The sequence below is a fragment of the Marmota marmota genome, unplaced genomic scaffold, assembly GCF_001458135.2.
Source record: "Marmota marmota marmota unplaced genomic scaffold, marMar, whole genome shotgun sequence".
NCBI lineage: Eukaryota > Metazoa > Chordata > Mammalia > Rodentia > Sciuridae > Marmota > Marmota marmota.
In genome coordinates, this window is record NW_026000020.1 from 7,304,792 (window position 1) to 7,325,086 (window position 20,295).

A 20,295-nucleotide genomic window follows, 5' to 3' on the forward strand; every position below is an offset into this window, starting at 1 on the left:
ATCCCAAAGCTGGCCACTGCCCATCCCCATGGGCTGCTCTCTGCCTCTGCCCTGCCCCTTCCTAAAGGAGGAAGAGCCTGTCTGGCCACCAGAGCAGCTATCTGTGGGCTACTACCATATTTCGCACCAGGATCTGCATGACATGGGTTGACTTCTAGAAATCTGAGGAGCTCTTTCTCTGGAACCCGTTCTGGTTTTGCACTGTACCCATGGATAGAAATCCACCTCAGCCAGGAGCGAGTTCATGGGCCCAGGCGCACCCCTGGGCAGCCCTGGAAAAAGCTTCTGTGAAACATCCTTTCTCCCTGCCCTTCCCACCCATCCCATTAAAAGAAAATCTGTTCCTGACCTTAGTGTCCCTGTCCCTGACTGTCTGCTTCAGTGGACAACCCTCGGGAGGGCGAGGGTCAGGAGGCCCAAGTGTCCAAACTGGTGCCAAGGTCATGGGTGCACAGCACCTGGCCACGGAGTACATAGGTTCGCTCTGCCCTGCATCAGTATCCAGGTCACAGGGTTTTGAGAGGATTAAATAAGATGGTGCACGATCAGACACTGGGGGCGCTCAGACGCCTGCACCCCAGGCCTGGCCACTGGGGTGCCTTGGGCTTAGCACTCCCTTCTCAGGGCACTTTCGGAGCTCCGTGGGGGCAGTCTCCGCTGCACCTCGGCGGCAGCACAGCCAGAGCTGCTTGTGCGCATGCGCCTGCTGGCAGGCGGGACTCACCACGGCCGCGATGTTCTCGTGGTAGTGCTTGTAGATGAAGCCGTCCTGCATGGAGATGGTGGCCAGGGCTTCCAGGACGGAGGCACTGAGGTAGAACAGGGCAGCGACGCACTGGTAGGCTGCGTCCTGGGAGTCAGAAGGGGCAGGCATCAGAGGGATGGGAGGGAAAGAGTCCGGGACGCAGCGCCTCCCCCCACTTGTCCCCAACTGGCGTGGCTCAGGTCCCTTGCAATCCGCGGCTGCTTCCTCTGACTCCCACCCGCCAGTCCCCAGCCTGTCTCCTCACAGAGGTGGTGTGACCAGTGCAGCCCACGGGAGCTGAAGTCCCTCGGCTTGGGGACCCAGAAAGCACTGAGATGAAGGGTCCCTGCTTGCCCTGGAGGTGAGATCCAGCAGGAGGTGGGGACAGCTTGGAGTCTAATAGGTGGAAGCTGGCTCAGGGCCTGAGATGTGCTTAGTGGTCACAGACCTGGCTCAAACACGGCCTCCTTGACCAGTGAGAGGACAAGGCCATTTCCATTGTTTTGTTTTTTTCCATTTTGTTGGGTTTATTTATTTGTTTTTTTTTTTTTTCCCCGTTCCTGGCATATTTCAAAGCAAAAGAGTTGAAACGCTGCTGTTTTTAGTTGTAATTTAGCAGAGATTTCAAGAGTCCAAGCAGGAGGCCTCTTGAGAGTGGGCGCCCGGGCCCTCTCTAGTGGGCATGTATCCCGTATGAGGGTGCTGCTGGTCTCCAGGGCCTCACAGTGGACCTTACACAGAAGAAAGGCCACATGCCATTTGTGTTCCCAGGTCCTTTCCGTCAGCCCTGCGTAGAAGCCAGTGGCAGGGGAGCCCTGCAGCACACGTGGCCTGGCCACTGGGGAGCAATGGCAGGGGCCAGCCTCAGGGACCCTGCTCCCCAAGGTGAAAGCAGCCCTTCTGGTATCAGAGGTGCAGGTGGATGGGGAGGGGTGGGGCCGTGGTTATGGGTGAACAGTGGTCACGGGAGAGGAAGCTGAGCAGCCCAAGAGGATTGGCGGCACAGACATCGACCTCTGCTTCCACCTCGAGCCTCCTAGCTGCAGGAGCCCTGGCTGCTGGCTGAGGCTGGGCCAGCTCAGCCCTGGAATGTGCCAGGAGACGTCTCCAGGGCAGCCCCACCATGTCTGAGAAGCCAGTTTCCCAGGGCAAAGGCCCAACTCTCCCGATCCCCACCAAAGCCCTCGGCTGGCACTCACCAGGGTGACCCAGGACGTCTCCCCGCCGTGGGCCCCAATGATGTACAGGACAAGCAGGGCAGTGGTGGCCACAAAGCAGAACACAGACACAAACATCACCCAGCCCTGGACCAGGGGTATGGGCACCAGGGAGGACGCGATCAGGATCCACACCAGGCCCCCGAAGATCTGCAGAGAGGGGCAGGGGTGGGGTCAGACCAGAGGGGTACACAGCTCCCAGGGCACAGCCGCAGGGGCGTCCTGGGGGTGCAGAAACACAGGAAGGAGGCCAAGACAACTGGGTGGGCATATTCCTCGCCAAAAAATGACCCTTTCATCCCCCAAAGTCCTGGACTAGGTCTCCAACCTCAGTCTTTTCAATCACCCTCAATATGGCTTTCCTTTATTTTTTTTAAATACAAGTTTAATTTTTTTATTAGTAAGCCTTATATCACACTAACATGCCCGGCATCGTCAGACGTACCTGACAAATATTAGCTCAGTTAACTCTCACAACAACCCTGGTGGATGAGGACCCATTTCCCAGAGGGGGAAACTGATGGACATAATTTGGAGCCACCCCCACCATGTCCTAGCCTAGGCCTCACCTGGGAGGCAGTCAGGTGGATGAGGCTGGGCTGATGGCCACTGGGGTAAAGAGGATCAAGGAGAGGTAGAGAGGACATGGACATAATTTGTCGTTTCAAAAAAGAACTTAACATCCTTCAGCACTGTCACGAGAAGGCTGTCCTGAGAGTCTATCCTCACTTACATCGCTATGAAAATGTCCTTTCTTTTATGAAATACTTACAATCAGTCGATTCTTCTGATCTTGGCAAAGCAAATCAGCTGCACTATGTTACTGGGTTTTGTTGTTGTTGTTTTGTTTTGTTTTAAGATTTGACCCCTTTCACCTCCAAGTTCAGGAAGTGCTCTGTTGGAGCTGGGGTTGGAATGGAGAGGGTCCAGGTCAGTCCTGTCTCCTTGGATGGCCAAGGACAGGTATGAAGGCTGCACACCCTGGGGTTAGCCAGGGGGCACCCCAGCTGATGTCCCCAGGGTCAGTGAGCTGTTTTCAGAAGGGAGCACGGGACAGAGCAGGGCCCTAACTCCCTCTGTGACCCAGAGCTGGGGCTGTCTCTACCTCTCCTTGATCCTCTTTACCCCAGTGGCCATCAGCCCACCCTGATCTGCCTGACTCCCTCCAGGTGAGGCCTGGACTAGGACATGGGAGGAGGTGGCTCTGGAGGCGGAGGTCTCCAAGGACCTGCGGAGTGTGGCACCGTCTGAGCACCCGGGCTGAGTTCCCAGTCCTCCATCCCCTGCAGTGACAACCCACATGGTGCCCTGACCCCATCTCATGGACCTGCTGCCCACCTGCTTGGGTAAGAGGTACCACCGTCTCCACAGTGTCCTCCGAGCCTCTTGGCTGAGTATCATCAGGGACAGTCACATTGGGTAGAAAAATCAGTGCAATAAAGTATCTGGGTTCATCAACACGAAGTTGTTCTGAATGAACCAGATGTGGGCATCCCCCTCCCTGATGACACGCAGCAGGGCCAGTGGCACACACTGGACACCCTAAAAAATGAAAGTCCACCGGGCATGGTGGCACATGCTAGTAATCCCAGTGGCTCGGGAGGCTGAGGCAGGAGGATCATGATGAATTCAGAGCCATCCTCAGCAGTGGCGAGGTGCTAAGCAACTCAGTGAGACCTGTCTCTAAATAAAAATACAAACAGGGCTGGGATGGGGCTCAGGGGTCGAGTGCCTCTGGGTTCAATCCGGGGAACTCCCCACAAAGAAGTGAGAATCCTCCAACCACCTGGGAGAGGGTGTGTGCAGATTTCTTATTGTTGTGTTGAAGATCGACCAGATGACTCAGCCTCTTCCACAAAGGCTCTGACCCAGGGACATGAGCAGGTCAATGGCTGTGCAGGATGTGGATGAGGAGGAGAGGGAGGAAGGAGAGTTGGTCAGGTATGTCCAGCTAGTGGGCAGAGAGAGGCATCAGCCTGGGACCCCCTCTAGGTCTGGTCACCTTGTGCCCATCTGAGGAGCTGGATCTAAGGTTCCTTGTCCATATGCTCTGGGGGGGGAGTCCTGCACATCTCCTTGGGGCCTCAGCTTGAGCAGAAGTGTACCTGGTTGGTGGTGGCATGGCCCTTTCCCCGACCAGGGGATGGTGGGAAGGAAGTCCCCCTTGCATGTAGCTGCTGACTCCTGGGGGCCCTAGGAGGACCACTGGCTATTCCTCCTGGGTTAATGGGCCTCGGTGTTCTGGTGAGTGGTCACAGCTAGACTCAAGTGCCTCATGAACTATAACCCCCGAAGGAGCACCTTGGGTCACCCATGGTGGGCGAGCACTCCTTTATGGGCCTGTGGGACCCTTGGGACCAAGATGCTCATGGTGGCCAGTGGACTTGGTGTTGAGGAACACTGTTGCTCTCTGGGGGTTTCCTGATTCACGTAAGAAGGGCGCAGCATGTAGCTGGGTGCCTGGGCTTCCCCTGAAGCACCGGCAGGCAAAGATGAATTGGATCGTGGCTTGTTTTTATGTTTATGGTGGCAATATTGTAATTGTGGCTGAATCAACTGAAAAAATACGTTCAAGGTCACTTGGCACCCAGGTGGCACCTGGAAACGGCACAGTCAGAAAGGGCACTCAGCTCCTGGTCTGCAGAGTCATTTCAATTCACCTCTTACAACCAGATTCTTCCTTGTGTGGCCTGAGGTAGGAATGGTGGTCGCCAGTCAAGGGCAGGACAAATGACTGGAGATCAGAGCGGGGTTCCTGCTCCACGTGCTCACCAAGGTCTCACACATGCTGGTGGCCAGCTCTGGCTTGAGCTTCCAGCAGCCACACAGAAGGAACTTGGGGATGGAGCCAGACCTGCCTTGGGTCTGCTTCCCAGCCTGATGAAGGCAATGTCCCAGCTTCCTGGGGAATGCGCCATCCCTATCGCTCCATCTCTCTCTCTCTCTCTCTCTCTCTCTCTCTCTCTCTCTCTCTCTCGCACACGGATGCAGGATCCTGGAGTCCACGGTCTGAACCTCTGTCCACAGCTGCCCATAGACCAAAGCCCAGATTGGGCTCAGCCCCAGCCCCCAGCCCCTGGGCAGACCACAGGACTCTGCCCTACCTCATTTAACAAATGGCCCTTAATAGATTGGTTTTTTCCTTTGCATGGTTTATCTATAGTAGGTTTCATAGTAGGAGTATGAAAGAAAGTCTCTCTTTTTTTTTTGAGGGGGATACTGGGGATTGAACTTGGGGGCACTTGACCACAGAGCCACATCCCCAGCCCTATTTTGTATTTTATTTGGAGACAGGGCCTCATGGAGTTGCTTAGCACCTTGCTTTTGTTGAGGCTGGCTTTGAACAATTGATCCTCTTGCCTCAGCCTCCAGAGCTGCTGGGATTACAGGCATGTGCCACCACGACCAGCAAAAGTCGCTTTCTTTAGATAGCTTTAAAAAGACACGTTTTGCATACGTCAGGGCCCACCCATTACAGTGGGCTTCACACAGACAGATACACGCAGCCTGGGCTGCCCTGTGTCTCCCTAAGCAGCTACTAATCTACCTTCTGTCTACAGAGTTCGCTATTCTGAACTTTTGCATGAGCGGAATCACAGGGGAACGTCTTGCAGGTCATCCTTTGTGCCCTTCACTGCCCTGGCCAGAAAGTGCCCAGGGTATGGACAGCTGGCCAGCCACTGCCACAGGGTGGAGGCTCAGGGGCCATCGGGGTGAGGGCAGAACAGCCGGAGGGGAGTAGCAGGAGGAAGGCAGCAGGCGAGGCAGAGCCCAGGAGAGGCCTCGTTCCCTTCTTCATCCCTCTGCTTGTGACAGAGAGGCGTCCTGTCCAGCCTCGCCCTGAACTAGTCCCCTTCCCCTGAGCAGAGCCTTTTGCTGCTCTTCCCTCTGTGCGGGTCCCCTGCTGAAGCTCACTGGCAGCCGCCACAGCTGTGGTGAGCAAAGGCTCCTCCCTCTGCTACGGCCAGGGGCATCTGCATCCCACAGGGTCCACTGGACATTCGAGGGGCTCCGCAGGAGCAGGAGGCTGTGGCAAGTGGCCCAGCCTCCACTTTCTCTGCCACCAGGCCAGTGGCAGAAGTCTCCCCACGGTGTGGGCTGATGTGAACTGGCTGAAACTGTGGACGTGAGTGTGAAGCGTCTGGCTCTGTGCCCGGCACCACCCAATAACTGGGATAAGGCACCGCCCACCCCGGAGGCCAGCAGCCCATCAGAGACAGATGCGTGAGCAGCAGCCACGTTCAGCTGCCCCTCCCCACCCCCTGCAGGTTCCACACTGCAGACCCCACCAGCCACACACCTGAACTATTACGAAAAATAGCTGGTGGTGGTGCACACCTGGGATCCCAGCAGCTGGGGAGGCTGAGGCAGGAGGATGGCAAGTTCCAGACCAGCCTCAGCAACTGAGCAAGACTCTGTCTAAAAATAAAAATAAAAGGGCTGTGGATGTGGCTCATGGGTAAAGCACCCCTCAGTTCAATCCCCATATGTCACCCCACCTAAAAAATTCAGAAAAGTAATTTCATCTATAATGAATATGGTAGGGGCTATTTTTTCTTGTCACTATTCCCCATATAATATGCTATAACAACCAGGAACACAGCATTTACGTTGTATTAGAAAACAGAACTCCTGCAGAGAGGATTTAAAGTACACAGAGGATGCAAATACCATGCTATTTTATACAGGGACTTGAGCATCCCCCGATTTGGGTAGCTGAGTGGGGAGGGGTGTCTTGGAACCAATCCCTGACAGCACAGAAGGACACGTGTGTAAGGAAGGTGGACAACCCCAGTCCTGGATGGCAAAGCAGTCTGACCTGGTGCATGGTATCCACTGACTCTCTCTTTTTTTTTTTTTTTTTTGGTGCTGGGGATTGAACCCAGGGACACTAGGCCATTGAGCCACATCCCTGCCCTTTTTACTTTTGACTTTGAGACAAGGTCTCACTGAGTTGCTTAGAGCCTCTCTAAGTTCCTGAGGCTGGTTTGAACTCAAGATCCTCCTGCTTCAGCCTCCTGAGTGGCTGGGATTACAGGCTTGTGCCCAGCTCCATGACTTTTTAAAAAAAAAAATTTTTTTAAATGATGTTGATAGACCTTTATTTTATTCATTTATTTCTGTGCGGTGCTGAGAATTGAACTCAGGGCCTCACACGTGCTAGGCAAGTGCTCTACCGCTGAGCCACAACCCCAGTCCCTCCATTGATTCTTGAAAGAAGTGGACTGGGCTGATCAGCAGGCCAAAGGGTGACGGAGCAGCTCTCCAGGGCGAGGAGGAGTGTGTGCCAAGCCCAGAGGATACAGAAGCAAATTCAGGACCTTCAGATGACCGGGGAGCCCAGGACGAGGTGGAGACACGGGGCGGCAGGAGATGGGCTCAAACCTGGGTGAGCGTGGAGAGCTGAGGTGCAGCGTGACTTGTGGGAGCCGGCGCCCACCCCTCTCCACCTACTAAGTGGGCAGAAAGCAAACAGAGAGCAGGCGCAGCACCCACACCCGGGAGATAAGGCACTCGTGGGCAGTGAGCAAGCCATTCCTGCCTGGCCTCAGGACCCGATGGCCAAATATTTGTCAAGAGCAAGGGGTAGGTGAGGGGTCAAGCCATCTCCCTTTGTAAAGAAAGCTCCAGGCAACTTGCAGCTGCCAGGGGCAAACGCTCAGAGGCAAGTGTTTTGAAAACGTTACTCACTCAAGCAGAGGCACTGCCCGGTGTCTGCTCACCGGTGTTAAAGTCCAGACATGTCCTGTTTCCCCTGACCTGCACCCCTTCACCATCCCTCCTAACAGGACAGTGCAGCTGCTCGCAGCCGTCACAGGTAGAGCTCTCTATGTGGACATCCCGGTGGATTCTGCCCCCAACTTCCAGCTGGGGGCAGGACCTAGGGCTGAGTCTCTGTGGTCCCCAGTCCTGACTCAGCATCTCATCAGCTGGGACACCTTAAAAAAAATATGGTGCCCATCTCCATGCCCAGGGCTGACTCAAGCAGAGAGAAGCAGGGCTCAGGCCCAGGAGCAGAGGACCCGGCTCTTTGCCCAGGGCCTGGAAACACATTTTCATAACATCAGGCTCCTGGTGATGTTCTGGTAACTCCAGCCAAACAGAAGAGGAGACAGGTCCTTCCTGAGTGCCCTGCTTTCCAGGGAGGCCTGAGCTCACCTCTGCAGCTCTGTGTATCTCTCTGTGCAAAATGTCACCCTAAAATTTCCTCTCTCCTTGTTTTGATCTCTATCTTGCCTTGAACATGAGACTAGCTTGTCCCTGTGTGTCCTCTAACTGCCAGGACACAGAGTCACTGTGAATGGGGGAGCCGTGCAGGTTCTTGGAGATCCCTCCCTGCCCTGGTATTTGGGGATGGAAATCACCTTCTTTAATTCAGTCCGGGGTTGGATGCAGGGCAGAGCTGAAGTTCTGTAAGAATAAGGGACCAGGTACAAAACTCTACAAGATGTTTTCAAAGATTAAAAAAAAAAAAATCCCCTAAGGAGATAAGTGTTTGGGGGAACTCTCTCTATGTGACCCTCAGGAAGATTCTTTTTCTTTCTGAATTAACCCATGGGAAGTATACTAGAGTGGGTAAGGGTGCAGACTCCAGAGACCAAGTTAGCAAGTTTGTATCTCAGCTGTGTTGACCCTGGGCAAGTTCCTTAACCTCTCTGTTCCCTTATCTAAAATATAGTGATAATGATAATCATGAAAGTTGAGAACCAGGTACAAGTGAGAGTTCTAAGTGCTTATAACCATTGTCATAGACGAAGCAAAGTGTCACCTGTGGCCAGGTGAAAAGCCCAGGGGTCTGTGATCTCTGTACAACTCTCCACTTCCAAACTTGCTGAGGGCTGAAATTTAATAATTACCTCAAAAGCATCAAAAAGTGCAAAACACACAATCTCCCAGAAACTGAAAGCTGAGAAAAATTCATCTGCCTCTGCAGAAGGAAACAGGACCGGCGTGAAGACAGAGGGAGGCCTTTCTCCTAACAATGAGCCTCAGTCTCCAGCACATTCTCGAGATTCATCTGCAGCTTCCTTTGCCTTCATCCTCGTCCCCAGCGCTTGCTTCCCTGCAGGCCTTGGTGACTGAGGTCCATGCCAGGGGCTTGCTGGAATTCTCTGGATGCTTCCTGGGCGGGGCTCACTGGACCCGGTCAAGGTCTCTGCAGCAGAGACTCCTCTCCAGCAGAACAGGCCAAGACCTCAACCAAAGCCGACCCCCACTCCTGGCTCTCCACCCCACCCTGGGAGCCCCCTGCAGGCAAATGCCACCAGAGTGAGAAGCAAGAGGAACTGGCCACAGCACTCAGACCCTGCACCCAATGCTGAGCCATGCTGCCATTGGGCCAACAGGCAAAAATCATGTCCCCAGGGAGGGAAAAGAGAGATAGTCTCGCCAGATGAGTGGCACGTGTGGACGATCCAGGCTGCCTGGCGCTCCATGCCCGGGCAGGGAGCTCTCCTGAGACCTCCAGGAACAGCAGCCCCAACCGGTCGCCGACTCTGCTCTCACCCAACTAGTTTAGCAGTCAAGGGTTATTTCAGCGCCAGGAGGAGGTATGTGTGGGTGGTTTGTCCAGCACAATCACTGTGTGCTCTAGGAGAGGCCAGCGGCCTCACCAGCTCCAAGGGCGATGGCTCACGAATCCTCCTGCGCGTTTTGTGGAAGACGGGTGGTTTTCTTCTGTGAGTGTGCATGCGTGTGTGATTTTGATGTGTGAGTTGTGTATGTGCAGCTGTGGGTGTGAGGCATATGTGTGCACCCACGTGTGCATGTATTCTTGTGTGCAGAGGCAGGTTAAAGAGGAGCCACCATGGAGGAGGGACATGGCCTCACAGGATGACAGACTCTGAGACCAGGGTGAACGCAGGGCGCCAGGTCACAGAAGAACACAGAAAGGGGAAAAACAAGACCCCTAAACAGCGAGGCCTTCCCAAGGCCCTTGGCCTGCCCACCCATGATAGGTCCAGAGGGAGGCTGGGGGCCTCTCTCCCTGTTGGGAGGGGAGGCTGAGAGGGCAGGAAGCAGACACCACAGGTTTCTCTAGTCCTTAGGAAGCCCACCTCCCAGGTGTGGAGGCACAGGTCTCCTGACTAGCCAGGGCAGACCTCCTTCACCCTGCCACTCAGTCATGCACTGGACAGACTCCAGAGTGACCACAGTGAGCCCTGGGGACAGGCACACCCAGGGAGATAAGCCTTATTCAATGACACACATGGAGGGCGGACCTGTCTCCTTCCTCTCCTCTTGAAGACTTGCTGCTGGTCCCCACAGGAGCAGCTCTGGGTGCACCAAGGGTAGATTCAGGCTTTGGTGAAAGTGTCAGGGCCCCTGAGGGACCAGCAGGATGCTCTGCCCGGGACAGGAGAAGAGTCCAGGGATCTGCACCGCTGCCCTGTCCCTGATGCTGATCCCATGGGAGGGACCTGGGGAGGAGGTCAGGTAGCTCTGTGTAGAGAACCCCTCTCCCTCTGCCCACTGGAAAGGCAGGTTATTGGGGGTCTGACCTCTGGGGCTGCCCCTGGGATGAGCCCTGAGCGTGCTCAGGAGGCCACCTAGCTCAGCTTACCTGTGCCAGGGGCTCCCTCCTCCAACCCCTTTGGTTTGGAAAGGCTCCTTCCTTTCAGGGGGACCCATCATGATGACCCAGGTAGGCATAGACAAGGTCCCTTTATCTAATCTGAAGTGGACAGCAGGACTTGGGGGATTTGGGTCTGTTTGTAAAGACGGGGGGTAGAGATTTGGAATTCCAAGAAATGGGGGCCAAGTTCAGGCCTGCAGTTGATATTAACAGGTGACCGTCCTGGGCAGATCCCCGTCCAGGCCCGCAGCTCCACCCAGCCTCCAGCCCCTGGGAAGCCTGTCCCCGGGCACCAGCCACCACAGAACAGGCGACAGCTGACTTCACAGCCACCCCCCACACCCACCCACACACTAGCTACAGGACATTTACTAGCTCCCAAGTGAATCAAAATGCCTCTCGGATCCAGGTCCTCATTTGGATGGAAAATTTTGCCTGCCACACCTCTACCCGCCGGCTTCAGCCAACAAGATAAACAGAAACCCGGAGTTTCCGTGAAAAACACAGGGTAAGCCACCTGGAAAAGACAAAATCAGTGGAAACACTAGACCAGAAAGGTGCAGTTTCAGTGCAAGAAAAACCAAAGGTATCGACAGGAGTCACCAAGCCGGCTGGAAATGTGGCCAGCAAACACACAGGACAGTGTGCCGCAGCCCTGGGGGACACTGCCCACTGGGCCGGGCGCTCTTCCTGAGGGTCCCAGGAATTCCCTCTTGGGGATTGGTGACCGATGTCGGTTGCACCCCTCTGTCTGCCCCTGAGGCCAAGGACTCCTCTCATGATCTGTAAATGTTGGCCAGGTGGGAGACTGGGTGGAGGGAACCGGTGGGGCTGGCCTGCAGGGCCACCTCTGGCAAAGGAGCCTCCCCCCGGCCCCCACGGCAGTGGACATGAGTGAATTCTGCGGCTGGATTTCAGAGACGTCCTGAGACCCACCACTGGGTGGTTCCCTTCCTGCCAGGCCCCTGGATCTGACCGCGCCTGACGGGGAAGGCAAGGGGGGAGGTGAGGGCAGGCTTCTGTGCCAGGGCATGCCCCTCCCAGAGAAGATGCCCGTCCAGACAGGCCCTGCACTGCCACCCGTGACTTTGGAAAGGCTAATCCCTGCCCGTGGTAATGGGTTCCTACACCTGGGGACAGGTGCAGCCATCAGTCTGACACCGGGAACCACAAAGCTGCCCCACCCATCCCGCGCCAGTCAGGCCGAGTGGCACACAGAGCAGCCCAGCAAGCGCCCGGTCCCCGATGCAGAGAAGGCAGGACAGGGCAGCCACTGTGCCTTCTCCTCAGCTGTCCCGTCAGGCTGGCCAGGATGGCCCTCAGCCCAGCTGTCCCCTCTCAGTGCGGGAAGGTCCTATAGAAGGTGGCATCTGAATGGAACAGGGGATGGAAAGAACAAGCTGAGTGTCCTCAGCAGCCCCACCAACCCCAAACCTCACCCCACCTTGCCTCGCACACTTGGCCCTGAGAGTGGCACACAGGGGCACCTGGGGTGCCAGGTGGTGGTGGGTGGGCAGGTTGACCAGTGATCCCAGAGCACTCTGGCTGGACTGAGGGAGTCCTAAGACCCACAGGGGGTGGCTCCCTTCCTGCCACACTCCTAACCTAACTGTGCCTGACCTGTAGCCATGAGCTGCAGGACGCGTCATCCTAGCGGTCTTGCTCTGTGCAAGTCACTCTGTGATGTTCACACAATGACAGACTCGCCCATGGAAGGGTTTCTCAGAACGCACAACTGTCCCTGCACAACTGTCCAAGAACCTCACCATAGTCCTTGAGGTGGGGCTACTACAGCCCCATTTTATTGGCATGGAAACTGAGGCACCCACTACCTGCATGCAGACAAGCTGGCCTCAGAGCCCAGGGTCACCCAGGGTCACCTGTTGGTCACCCAGGGTCCCACTGGCAGTTTACCAAGAAATCGCCCAGAATATTGGCATCAAGGAGAGAGACCAGCCCCCTCGTCCTCCCTGGCTGACAGCCGCCGGGGCGTCTGGACAGGAAGGGCAGGCAGAGGAGGTGGCTCCAGGAAGCTGGCTTCTCCCTGCCCCACCCTCCACCTGGACAATGAGCCTCGATCAACTCCCGGCCTTGGAAGGAAAGGAGTAGTACCTCACCCCTCATCTGCAGGCCCAGGGTTCCTGTCCCGGGACGCAGACTTGACCCCTCACCCTCCCCCACCCACAGGCCAGGGATGTCATCTTCCTCCCTTTCTTGGGGTGCCCACCCCTCACAGCCCCTCTAGGGACCTTCCAGAGTCAATCCAGCAGCTTCACGGGGACATCAGTGTCTCTCCCAGTGTGTCCTGGACACCCTCACAGGAATCTGAATTTCAGGTCAACTGAGAGTGGCCATGTCACCCCACCTCCCTCCTCCTACTGTCCATGTGTGTGGACCCGTCATGGTTGGTGACAAGCTTTCCTTTAACTTGCTACATGTTCTTCCCAGGCCCAGGACCTCGCTGCATGAAGACGACTCCACGCTGCGGGGTGTGTGGTCCCACAGGGACATCCATGAGGAGGCAGCGGGGGCACCCTGAGACCCAGAATGGTAGAGAACCCTGGGCGGTGCGTCTCCACCCTGGGACAGCCTGGGGCAGCTGGAGGCCCAGCAGGTGCTCTGGAAGCTGGGCCTCACCACCATCTTGTAGAGGCATCTTGGACCCACCGTGATGCAACACCAGCAGAGACCTACTCCATTCTCCCTGCTCCTCAGAACCACCTAAAACCCGAGGAGGTCAGCCACATGACCCAGGTTTCCTACTTCAAGGCCATGGGTCACTGCTACCACCATCCTCACACCCATCCACACCAGGGGACACCTGCAGGAGGATCTCTCCTGCCATTGCTTGTCCCTGGAGACTGTGGGCCCAAAGCGCCATGTCCAGGGACTGATGGTTCAGAGGGTAGGAGGAGGCCCCAGACTGGCTCTTGTCAAGGTAGAAAGCACCCAGACCCTCCTGCTGGGCAGAGCGGAATCCATTAGAATCAGCCCCCAGCTCCTGTCTAGTTCAAGACTGGCTGGCCCTAGGTGGCCCCGTCCCAGCCCCTTCTCTCAGGGAGGGTGCTCTGGGCCCAGAGCAAAGCCCAACCCTTCCTGAGGTCCTGAGAGCTGGCGTGGACCGGCGGCACCACTGCTCTCGCAGTCTCCTGGCTGGTGTAGTGGGTGGAGATGCCAACGGTCACCCTCTGTCCCTGGCCACCTGAAACCTGAGCGCTCTCTTCCTGGCAGCAGCATCCCGAGTCCTCCCGCTCCCTCCTGAGAGCGGTCAGCTGAGGGGGTGCCTCCGTTCCCCCACAGCCAGGGCCTGTGGGGTGACTTGGGAAAAGCGTTAAGGCAACCTGTTGAATGTCGCTGGGCCGTGGGGCAGCAAGCAGGCAATCCCACGGTGGCCACACTGAGTTTCCAGAGAACAGCTCAAAGTCCCTGACTCCTGATCAAAGCAGGGCTCGGGTTCTTGAAAAACTAGAAAAGTCACTTCTCAAAGCCAAGATCACCCCTCACCCCGCCCCCAGCGCCAGAGACCTCTGTCTATAATTCTCCTTCCTTCAGCAAAGACATAGGAAGGAGAGAGTCGGGCAGCACGGGACTGTACCCCTCCCTGAATAGCCCCATCGAGGGGCCCACGACACAGGCCCAAGACCCCGGGCTGGGAGCCAGCGGATGCAGCAGGAAAGATCATCCCAGCTGCTGTCCCGTGCTGTCCAAGTAGGGCCAGTCCCACTCCCTGGGGACGGCAGGCCAGGCTCCTGGCTGAGGCCACCGGAAAATTTCTCCTGGGACAGAGAATCCATGCCCTGGACCCATGGGAACCCCAAAACACCTTTTAAAAAAGCCTAAGGGGTGGCCTGGGGGCTGATGACCACTCCCACTGAGCCAGTATGTGTGTCGGGGTGCAGGGCTTATCACTTGCAGGTTCTGGGGCCTAGTGACTCAGAACCTGCTGAATGTGCTTTTGATAAGGGCGGTGGTGTACTGCTCAGCTTCCCGTGGCTCTGAGTTTCACTCCCTGCAGGGAGAGAAGGAACCCAAGCCCTGCCCAGGGTCCTTTCTAGAAGACAAAGTCCCTCTTAGGTGCCTGGCTGGAAGCAGAATCCCTGGATGGGACAGACTTGCCATCACAGTAGGATGTGCTCCAGGGACCCTGGGGACCAGGTGACCTGGGCAAGGTTCTCCTTCTATGAGCCTCAATTTCCCCCCAGTTCTGAAAATTAGGTTTCATGATTGGGTGTCTCGTCTCCTAGGGGTCAGGCTGCCTGTTCAATGAAGCCAGAGTGTGGACCACCCAAGGGAACTCTGTCATCACCCGTAACCCCATCCTGGCTCTGTGGGGCGGCTCTTCCTCAGACAGAGGAGCATCCAAAACTTGTCTGGTCACTCTCAAGTAATAATAAGACCCTCTTCACTTTGGGTCACAAAACAGCTCTGGTTTTAGTAATTACTTTAGAAATTAAAGCTGCAAACCAATTCCATGGCTCCCCTATCCCTCCTCCACCCCCAAACACGGGCTGGCTTTCACCGTGGGCCGCTGACCGCGCCTGTTCTGTGTGCTCCCGGGGCATGCCGGGAAAGGAAACACCCACCCAGGATGGAATTCCTAGCACACTCTCATCCAAGAACGGTTCTCCCCATTCTTTCTTTGCCAGCCTGCCTACAGGGGAGGAGGGAGGTGGGTCAAGGGTCTTGGCAGTGTCCCCAGGGACTTCCTTCCCACGTCCTGAAAAGGTGGAGGTCTCTTCTCTCAGAGCACTTTGTGGGAGAAGTGGCCTCCTGGGGTCTTGGCCACAGCTGGAACAGAAAGCCTTCCATGGGAGCCTCCTACCGGGCAGTGGTGGTCTGGTCATCCTGGCGGCCCTGGCTGGGAAGGGAGGAGGAGAGAAAGCAGACACTGTGGCTCCTAAAAGAAGCGTTCTCAGTGGGTGGGGACTTTTGTTCTTGCAGGGGAGGAGGCCATAAGCAAGGCCTGGACATCTCACCCCTGGGATCCAGGGGGATGCATGACCCCACTGCCTGTGCTTGGAAAGATGGGGGCAGGCTGAGGGGCTGGGCCTGCTTCCCACTTCCTGTGAGGACCTTGTAGCCTTCAGAGTCAGGAGCTCTGGGATAGGGGTGCTCAGCCAGGGGAGCTTGCCAGGCCCCACCCCTGCCTGCTCCAGTGGGCAGTCCCCTGCCGTGGGAGTGGACTGTAGCTTCACTCTGCTGGCCCCAGACATCTGCACCTCCCAGGCTATTGGGATGTCAGGCCTGAGAAACTGAACCGTGACTCATCATCGGCTCGATGCACTACAAAATTAAAAAATAATGAAGGGTTTCACATGCGACGGGTGAGCGAAAATTACAAAGTCTGACGCTACCAGAGGGGGACAAGGATGAAGAACAATGGGGACTTTCATAGGCTGCCTGAAAGAATCAGAGAAGGTCCAGGTCTAGCCTGAAGCTTATTTATATGGTTTTGGAGGGGAGAGGGTTCTTTATAAATTAATTCAAAATTAGGCAGAGTCTTGGAAGGAGCCTGGGCAGGTGGAGGCGCTGAGCTTTCTACTAAGTCCCCTGCTGGGGTGGGTGAACAGGGATAACTCTTGGGGACCGTGGATACGTAACACCTGGGAAAACAGAAATGTGTGCCCTCTGACCCAGCGAGCTATATCCTCCCTGCATTCCCAGAAAAATTCCTGCAGCAATTACAAGAAGGATCTTGCCAATGTTGTACACAACAGCTAAAAGTAGCAAACCAGAAATAGCCAAAATGTCCACCAAGAGAAGAATCCATAAAGAGCATCAACATGTGTAAACCTCAAAACATCATGTTGTAGGGTTTGTGCAGGATGCTGCTGACATTAACAACACCAGGCTCATTGTCATAGTGCAGCCTGATAAGCTTCACCTTCAGCCTAGGGATATCCCTGAGGAAGAAGGAAGGAGAGAACAAGGTAACAAGGGGCCATCTAGCAGGCTTAGACACCATCGTATAAGCTTTATTTCCTTAACACTAAGAAACAAGGCAAAGCATTAGGCTTTGACAATTATTATTGTACGAGGGACTGAATCCAGGGTGCTTTACCACTGAGCTGCATCCCCAGCCATTTCTGTGTTTGTTATGAGACAAGGTCTTGCTGAGTTGCCCAGGTTGGCCTCAAGCTTGTGATCCTCCTACTTCATCCTCCCAGATTGCTGAGATGATAAGCGGCCAAACCCAGTCATCTTAAATCAACCAGTTGAGTGGTGTTCAACATGTTCCTAGTGTGGTGTAGCCATTACCTCTATCTAATTGCTCCCCAATTCCCACCTCCCTGAGTTCCTGAAAAAACACCAGGACGTGTTCTGTCTCTACAGATTTACCTCTTTGGGATATTTTATATAAATAGAATGTTACAATCTGTGACCCTTTCACTCTGTATACAGTTTTTTCTCTTCTTTCTTTCTTTATTTGTACCAGGGATTGAACTCAGGGGCACTTAAACACTGAGCCACATCCCCAGCCCTTTTTGATATTTTATTTAGAGACAGGTTCCCACTGGGTCCCTTAGGGCCTCCCTAAATTGCTAAGCCGGTCTCTGAACTTGCCTTAGACTCTGGGGATTAGGGGTGTGTGCTACCACACCCGGCTTCTGCATACAGTTTTCAAGGGTTCCAGGCAAGAGCTGCTTTCAAGGTTGATCACTTCTGTAAGATGAATCAGAAATGCATTCCTTTCAATTACTGGATAATTTTCCACAGTAGGGATCTATCCTAAGTTGTTTATCCAATTCATCCATTGATGGGTACCTGGACTGTTGGCCCCTGTGGGTCATTGCGGATAGGGCTGCTAGGAACACATGTACTTATTTGAGTCCCTGGTTTGAATCCTGTGGTTGGGTATATAGGGGTGGAATTGCTGGGTCCTAGGGTATTTTTTGAGGAACCACCAAACTGTTTTCCAAGGTATTTGAACTCTTATATTTTCAGAAACAATGCACAAGAGTTCCAATATTTTTCCATACCCCAATCAACCCTGTTATTTTCCACTTTCTTTTTGTTTGGAAGTTTTATCGAAGGCCTTGCTGCTGGACCCATTTAAACCAGAACAGCCAGCCTAATGGTGTGAAGCAATATGCCCCATGGCTTCCATCCCATTCCCCTGGTGACTAACATGGCAGAGTATAATGTGTGTTTGTGTGTCTGTTCAAGTCATTTGCCCATTTTCTAGTTGGGTTTTTTTGTCTTTTTGTTGAGTTGCTTCATAGTCCACGATTTAAGGAAACCCTCCCAGGGGCAGCAGGTGCCTCTCAGGCCCTTTTCTTCTCTACTCCTTCCTCACGTCAAAACATGCACAGCTCCATGTGCACCATGCATGCAGAGGAAAACCTGAAGGGTTAGTGTGCACCTCTTCTCCACCCCCAGCAGCGGCGACCCTGCCTCTAACACAGAAAGCAAGAAAGATACTCAGAGGTAGAGTAAGATGTCCAGGGCCTCCGGGGAAGCGACAGCTACAGGGGGAGAACACAGAAGTGGAAGAGACGCAATTTCTAAGACAGCTGAGAGGGAAATGGTATGAACCAGGGGAATTTATTCATTCTAGAAACTTCTACTACTGGTAGGTGATAAAACCAGGCTAGAGGAGTAAGTTTAACAGAAGGTTCTCATATTTGCCCCCCCACCCCACAACTTTGACCAAAGATGGCGGTGGTGGGTTGGCTGGGACCCTCCTCCCCACTCCCCTACAGATTAGATCTTGCTGCCTGGCTGGGCTGTTCCTACCCTCAGGGGCACTCCTGCCCCCCTGCTGAGCCACTAAGAGGAGGCCTGGGAGCCCTGGGAGGTTGTCCCTTCTGGGAAGTCAGGGCAAACCATTTGCCTTCACTGAGCTCCATAGGGCTTTGAAGACTCTAAGTCACTCACAGGACATTCAAGAGACACTAAGATCTTTTTTGTTGACAAGCCTCTCTGCCCATCACATCTCACCATAAGACATGATTTCTTTGGGTCGCAAAGCTCTGCGTTTGTAAATACCTCTTTGTAAAGCCCTGAAGGAAGGACTCACTCCTTAGTCCCGGGTTCCAGACAAGAGCTGCTCATTTTCAGAAGTCCAACCTTGCACAGACAGGAGATGGGAAAGAGAAGCTCCCAGAGGAACCTCATGAAGGAGGAAAACCCTGTGGGTATTCTCAGGCCTAGGCCAGACCCAAGGGCACTCCTGCACGGAGTCCATGTGCCTGGTGCTGTTGGGGGGTTTTGCCAGATAACCTGGAAGGTGGAAAATCCCCAGGTGGCCCCAGAGCCAGCGGAAGACCCCTCAGACCTTGAGCAACCCCCTCCCAACTTGGGGCCTGGCTGTCCCTGTCTATAAATAGTGGGGCTGGGCTCAATGGTGTCCAAGATTTCTTTTAAATATTACTTCCATGTTCTGGCTGTGCCCAGGATGTGAAGTCAATCTGGATGAATGATAGCCCTGCCACGGAGCAACTGGGTTTCCCATGGCCCCTCTTCCAAGTCCTTCAAGGATGACACGACCTCCTCTCTTCTGTGTGAACACTTCCCACCATCAGACAAGAAGCTGGGGTCCTGCTCTGAACCTTTCAGCTTCCCACACTGTCCTCCTTAACCAAGCCTCTGGCTTCTGCACCGGGTGGGCACACACAGGAAAAGGTCTCCCCACCTGCCAACCACACCCACAGAATTAATAAAGCACACCCCCCCCCCCAAAATAAAAGGCCAGAGGCCCCCAGGGAGTTGATGCCGCTGGAGATCTAAAGCCTAGCGACACAGTGACACCTTACCAGGAACCCACAGTGAAAAGATCTTTCCTGCAGCCACAGGGGCTGCTCTGTCCCTTCAGCGCAAGGCGGGACCAGCCGCAGGTGCAGAGCCTTCTCCAGCGCTCAAGGTCAGCCAAGACATGGGGACTGCTCTTCGTCTGCTGCCTCCCCGCCCTCCAGGGGAGAATGACTACGGAGCAAACGCTGGCCCCTATTTTCCTAATTCCAGGTCAAGTTTGTCTCACATACATTCATTCGTCGGAAACTTTTTTAAGAGTCCAGAAGAGAATAACTCGGATTCAGTTTCTCTTAATCTCTAAACTTCGGTCGGCAATACTAAGGTTTCTATTGCTGATTTCTTTCTTTTTCTTTTTTTAAACAAAACCCTGTTCTTTGAAAAACTCCAGGCATCCTTACAAGGACTTGGTCCGACTACAGGGCAAAGAGCGGGGTGAGTTTCCCCGCATAGCCAGGCAGAGCAAACTGGGCGCGCCGCCCTGAAGACCCAGCGCAACGAGACCCCGCCAGGCTTGCTCCCAGCATCTGACCCGGGGTGCGAACTGTCATTGGTCTAGAAGGGAACAAAAGACTGGGCGGTGGGAAGGACTTTCTGAGGGTGGCCCCCTCACCCTGTGCGCGCTACCTTGACGCTCCCGGGACCCGCGCAGCTTCCAGCTTGGGCCCGGATAGCTGCGCAGTGCAGCGAAAGAGCGGCCGCCCCAAGCTATCCCGTCCCCTCCCGGCCCTGGGGCAGGGCGCGGGCGCCACTCACAAACTCAGAGACGAAGAGTAAGTCGGGGAAGGTGGCGAAGACCGAGAAGCCACTGGGCAGGGAGCTGCCACCCGAAGCAGCTGCGGGAGCCATGCCGGCGAGCTGGCGTCGGCCTCGGGACTGGACGCGCGCGCGGCTGCGGCTCCGGCTGCTTGCTGACCACTCGCTTGCTGGAGAAGCCCAGTGGCCGGGCACCCCTGCGCGCGGGTTAAGAGCTGGGGCGTCCGGGGCATCGGAGGGCGGAGCCCCAG

The 20,295-nt window shown here is 55.1% G+C and overlaps 1 protein-coding gene across 1 annotated transcript; it reads right to left on the reverse strand.

The window, feature by feature from the left end:
* Positions 1-364: 364 nt before the first annotated feature.
* LOC107154026 (mal, T cell differentiation protein) lies at positions 365-20,248 on the reverse strand. Its single transcript, XM_015499628.2, has 3 exons — positions 20,045-20,248; positions 1,945-2,112; positions 365-850 (listed from the first exon to the last, which is right to left on the reverse strand). The coding sequence occupies exons 1-3, from the start codon at positions 20,135-20,137 to the stop codon at positions 563-565; spliced, it is 549 nt and encodes a 182-aa protein (XP_015355114.1). The 5' UTR covers positions 20,138-20,248; the 3' UTR covers positions 365-562.
* Positions 20,249-20,295: the final 47 nt, after the last annotated feature.

Coding starts and splice junctions, on each gene's coding strand:
- LOC107154026 (XM_015499628.2), bottom strand. CDS start 20,137: ATGGCTCCCGCAGCTGCTTCGGGTGGCAGCTCCCTGCCCAGTGGCTTC. Junction 2,113..20,044: donor TACTCTTCGTCTCTGAGTTT/GTGAGTGGCGCC, acceptor CCCTCTCTGCAG/ATCTTCGGGGGCCTGGTGTG. Junction 851..1,944: donor AGACGTCCTGGGTCACCCTG/GTGAGTGCCAGC, acceptor TCTGACTCCCAG/GACGCAGCCTACCAGTGCGT.